The sequence below is a fragment of the Phaethon lepturus genome, unplaced genomic scaffold (assembly GCF_000687285.1).
Source record: "Phaethon lepturus isolate BGI_N335 unplaced genomic scaffold, ASM68728v1 scaffold15659, whole genome shotgun sequence".
In the NCBI taxonomy this organism is placed as follows: Eukaryota; Metazoa; Chordata; class Aves; order Phaethontiformes; family Phaethontidae; genus Phaethon; species Phaethon lepturus.
In genome coordinates, this window is record NW_010562934.1 from 50,491 (window position 1) to 56,043 (window position 5,553).

General features: G+C 44.6%; 1 protein-coding gene across 1 annotated transcript in view; it reads right to left on the reverse strand.

Annotated features, from left to right (window-relative positions):
- Positions 1–5,553, reverse strand: part of RPTOR (regulatory associated protein of MTOR, complex 1) — a gene marked incomplete at its 5' end in the record, with an annotated part of 92,594 nt that overhangs the window by 46,685 nt on the left and 40,356 nt on the right. Inside the window, 3 exons of the mRNA XM_010294456.1 lie at positions 1,475–1,633; positions 2,106–2,246; positions 3,622–3,739. Of these exons, the coding sequence (XP_010292758.1) occupies positions 1,475–1,633; positions 2,106–2,246; positions 3,622–3,739 (418 nt within the window). The remainder of the gene's footprint in view (positions 1–1,474; positions 1,634–2,105; positions 2,247–3,621; positions 3,740–5,553) is intronic.

Here is a 5,553-nt window from a genome sequence, read left to right on the forward strand (position 1 = left end):
ACTGAATAGGAATGAGAGAGGCTTTGGAGAACTGCTCTTTTTGCTTTCCCAGGTCTCTCTCACTCACCTCCAGCTCACCTCTAGATTCTTTTCCAACTGTGCTGAAAAGCTCTTGTGAGACACACACAAGCCATCAAGCAGACACTGGTTTGCACCAGTAGAAATTAGGAAAACTCAAGCTGTAGCTTAAGATGGAGAGAAATTTCCTAACATTCTTGTCATGCTTTAGAAGATCCAATTCATTACCTACAATCGAAAGCAAATGAATTGATCAAGTTTCTAACGAACACACAGTTTTAAGCTGTCACAGGGACTCAGGAATTACAGCCCCAGAATGTTTCAGCTCAGGAGAGTCAAGTCACCGTTAGTCCTTCCAGAAAATACAGAGTAGAGCAAAATGCTGCTTCAGTCAAGGTAAGCCTATCACCCAGGTGGACTCCTCTCTGGGTTACACCACTCTTTTTCACTGATTTTTGAAGGCTAGAAAAATATGGATATATTTACTGATTACAAAGAAAATACAGAGACTTCCCCCAGCATTTCTCTATTTGCTATTGTAGCAATCAGACATGACTGAGAAAGTTACTTGAAAAACAGCTGAGTTGAACTACCTCAGTATAAACAGTCGTTTTGTTCTATAAAAGAAATGCAAATAATCCATTACACACAAATCATCCATGTGCTGCATAAATGCAAGTAAAATTTCCCTTCCTTCTGTGCTATAGCACTTCACTCTGCAGAGTTCTCTACATTACCCAGAGTCTCAGACGCTGGGAGAGAAAGGGGCTGTTGTGTGGTGTTGCAATGTTCAGTGTTGTTACTGGTGTTACAGCTGCTTATCTGGGAGGAAATAATGGAGAGGAGATTGGAGGCAGTGGGATCAGCCATGGAACTTTTTGCACAAAAGCAGATTTCTATGAAATACTCAGTCTTTTTGCTTTTAAGACATAGCCTGGGATTTCTTTTTTATGTCCTATCTTAACAATTACATATAAACCTGCATAGGAAATTAGCTAGGCAAGGCTTTCTTGGATGATTAACACAATAAAGTGGCTGTGCCGTACAGAAATACAAGTCACATGAACAATAACCAGGGGAAGCAGCTAGTGCCAGCGTGCCCAGCTGCTGTCCACGGGACAGGGAGTCCTCGCTTTCATTCTCTAGCCAGTGAAAGTGGCTGTCAAATTCCTGTACGCTGCATTTTTGTGCTCAAATTCCTAACAGGACTGCTGGCCGTTGCAGTGAAGCATACAGCTGGAGCCAACAGCTCTCATTTCCAGTTCCCCCATCAGAGCAGGAGGGACTCTGCTCTGCACGTGGCCTAACCAAACACAACAATAGCATTTCTGGTGGTGTGAGAAATTTTGTTGGAGTAAGTTCTCACAGGAGCCAAGATCCAAACTTTCCACAAAAACTAGTTCAAGCGTGTGAAGAAAGGGGACACCAGAGGAAGGGTAAGAGAGTCTCTACTCACCTATTAGTGAATTCAGAGAAGAGTAAGAGCTGACTCGTCTCATCTTGTCAATAGTCTCAAACGACAGGATATACTCTTCATTCTCAGGGCTGCCCAAGGTGCTGCTGGCACTGCTGCTGGTGCTCAGGTTCCCAGGAGAAAATGCAACAGAGCTTCCAGCTGTCAAAAGAGAAGGAAGCAGATGCTGAAACAAGAACTGATGAGAGAACAATTTTTACCCAGGCATAGCAGCCCTTCTCTAAATCCTGCAACACTCAATGAAGGCGTAGGCAAACCCACAACATCCCCTTTTAAACACTGAATGTTTAAATTCAGAGTAAGCATCAAGGGGTCAGAAAAGATTCAGTTAAAAATCCATGTATGTTAGGAAGTTGGAAGGCACCTTTTTGGTTCCCAAACACTAAAAAAAAACAACAACAACAACAAAAAACCAACCAAAACCCACGATACAAATGACCAGAAAATTGAAACTAATTATGAGGGGCGTCTCATCTATGCCCTTGGGGCTGGCAGCTGGATAATCTGGGCTAAAGCATTAGTTTGGACACAAGATGTCTTGCACATGGCATTTCCAAGCTTGCAAGTGGTGGGTAAAGAGGAAGTAATCAAAGAATTTTGAAATCTCTCTTACATTCTTCATTCAGGCTGAGGTTCTGCAAGGACTTGTTCAGGTTTCTCGCTGTGGTAACTGCTCGGATGTTCCCGTAAGAGCTGACAGACCGCAGCCTCGGTGTACATGGACCATCTCGCACTGGCGTCAAACTTCCCCCCTCTGTGGAGGCAAAATTTAGCAATTATAGATGTAACCAAAACGGTCATAGCCTTTTTATATATAACTAAAATGCTACCAATATGAACAGGATTTAGTCATTGCCCCTTAGGCTAAAACAGAACGAGGTATGACAAAGGATCATCTGTGCACGTAATCAGCACGGACCATGTGCCTCTGCTATTTAGGCTGTGACTTTGTCACATCCAATAAAACCAGGTGAGCTGAGCCTTGCCAGTGCCTGCAGACTACCCAGGGAGGCGGGATGCCTCTTCTCTCCAGGTCGATGCTGGGCCACTGCCCAGACGTTGTGCGAGGACACGCTGCTACAGCAGACGCCATTTGCAGGCAGCATTTGCAACCTTCCGTCTGCTTCTGCTCATTAAAAATCTGGTAAATTTTCTCATTGTGAAAATTCTAGTTTCCTGACCAAATTTCAGGCCTGGTTTCAACTCATATTTCACCCATAACCTGGGTACTTATACTTTCCCAAACTTTCTCATTTTCATTCCTGGATACACGCGGAGTACCAAGGCTTCAGAATAGGTATTTTATTTCACTGCAGAAGTGGCTGCACTACGGTGGTGGGGTCAATGCTTCCAGTGCATCCTACTTACAAATTCTTCAGGATTCTTTTAGATAAGGAAAAGCACTATATAAACTGCATGTAATGTTTATTTCCTGCAGCAGAAAGGACAGATATGGAGAAGCTTATTTTCTAATATGATTTAGTTATACAGACAATAGGGAGATTAAACTACTCATTGCAGAGACAGCACAGCCTCTTGTCTCTGAGTTCCCATTGCAACAGTCCCATTATCCTTCAAGATTTCCAAGGTACTTAACATCTAAAGAAAATATGAGGTTAGCAACAATTTCACTAGGGCTTTTCATTCCTCACATAAAGCAATAAACACAACAAAGGGATGGGACCATAACCACAGAGCATAAAGTTCTTCACTGCTTCCTGTCTGATGCTTTACAGTAGCAAAGAGTATGGCTGGTTCGCCATGTTGTGTGGTGAGGCTTCTCATTAGATCAACATGACACTGAAGTTCAGGTATAATTTGAGGGGGGAAAAAAGGGTCTGGTAAGCTTGTGTACCGCCTTGACAAATATACTGCGATCTTGATCTGAAGAGAATCCCTTTGAATTTGACAGGGTGTTCAGTCTCTACAACTTGCTGGTGAGCTATAGCTGTGTTTTAGATCGGACTCAGCAGAGGATGCATTTCTCCAGTGCAATGTATTATAGTGCTAAACAGACATTAGAGCTACCCACCATGTCACTCAAGTTTGTAGGAATGGTGCTGTTCAGTAAACCACCAAGAGCAAGGATTTCATTGTGTTAGGCACCCACACGAACACAAAGCACCCACCTGTGGCAGCTGGAGAAGGGAGAGGGTAATTCTTCTCTTCTTCCATGAACTGCAAGGCGACAGTGCAGAAATTGCTCTCATACTGAACCACCAGGTGACTTAGAGCCACCACCAGCTCCTACAAAAAGAGCAGAAGAAACAGGTATTGCATGGTTATGTAGGTCAGAAACAATAGATCAAAGGGAAAGACATAACAATATGGTCATTATTGTTGATATTATTGGGTGGCCATCCAGGCTAATAATTTTCCCTTCACTTCACAGGGTTGAACTGAAGAAAGCCAGAGCACTCTCTTTCAAATCTAATTCTTCACAAGTCTTTTATACCTGAACAGGCTCCCGCTACTCTTTGATTCTGCCCAATATTGTCAAACCGATGCAGTGTCACAGGAAGTACTGAACTGACGACTAGCACCCAGCTCCCTCTGCTCCTGGGCATGCAGCGGTCTCACCCACGAGAAGCGCGTTTCCCGCAGAGCAGCAATGAGCCGTGCCGGGGATCGGTGTCCTCGGCCCTCCGTGGCACAGCCTGACCCCCTCCCTGTGCCGCACGCGTACGCACGGAGCGGAGGTCTCGTCCTACAGCCTGTCCTACATTTGCTCTGAGCTGAAGGAAACAGAATCTGACAAGAGGCCCCTGGGGGCATGGCTCAGCTCTTCCACGAAGAGTCCTGGTGTCTGAACCCCACGCTGAACCACGCAGTCTCGTACTGACTGCGAAGTCAGCAGCTACCATGAGAACAGTGCTGCCTGCCAGGGATCATCAGTCCATTCATTCTCGTCGCTGCAACTTGAGAACCTGAATTACCGGGGTGGGGTGGGGAGGGGTGGGGAGGGGAGGGTAGAGAAGGTGAAGTTCAGACCCTCAATTAGTACCGCTTGCTAGGCACCTGCAAACAGCAGAGGTGGAGAGCTGGCTTTGGTTGCTGCTCTCTGTTCAGGGCACTAATCTCCAAAAGAGAGATTTATGAATCCGAAGGAGCATATAGTGTGACATGCATTTCTCTCTTGAGTTAAACTGATTAAATGCTGGAACAAGACAACAAAAATTAATCCTCACAATGCTGGTGACAACTGTCAGGGTATTGATGTTCCAGTTAAGTAAACACAAACATTAGGACACCTAAGCACACCCATCAAGAACAATCCAGAATGTCAAAAACTATTTAATGTACTATTGATGTACAATGGTGCATCAGAAGTTGTAATTCTCCAAAACCTGAAGAATTACTTTGTCGTCCATCCTTGTGGTTTCTAAAAGCAGCAAGATCTTTTTACTGAACAGAGCTCTCAAGTTCTCTCCACAGCACTCTTACTCCCTCTCCTCCTCCTTGCCTCGGACTGCCACGTACTCCGTATTTCTAGCAATGTGTTACTATTTCATTTAACACTTGGGATCCTGTAACATAAATTTTGCAGTCAAAACAGTAATCAACAGAAAAGCATTAGCAGAAGAGTAGCCCAGCAAGAATTCTTAGTGCACCTGAAAAAGACTTCAGTGTAATTGCTCTCCTTCCTTATCCCTGTCTTTGCATTCTTTTTAAGTTAAAAAACCCAGTATATCCTGACATTGTTACTCCTATTTCAGACATTTGCTTAGTGGAATACATGAGCTAAACTGGAGCTCCAGTGTTAAACAGCAGAAACATTTTGATCTGAACAACAATCTTGTCAACACCTGGACATGATGACATACTACACTCCACTAGTATCACTCCTGTCAGTAGGCTCCTTATATTGCAGAGTAAATGAGATGCTGTAGTATGTGCATCGAAAAGGGCCAAGTGGATAGAACAGCACCCCAGAACGCTACCGCATGCGACCACCCCGAGCGGGCAGCACAGGGCTCAGTGCCGAGCCTTCAGTCACAGCAGTAGGTTGATGCTGCTCTTTTCACTGGAGTCATCATGCACACGTGGCACTTCTCAGCAGG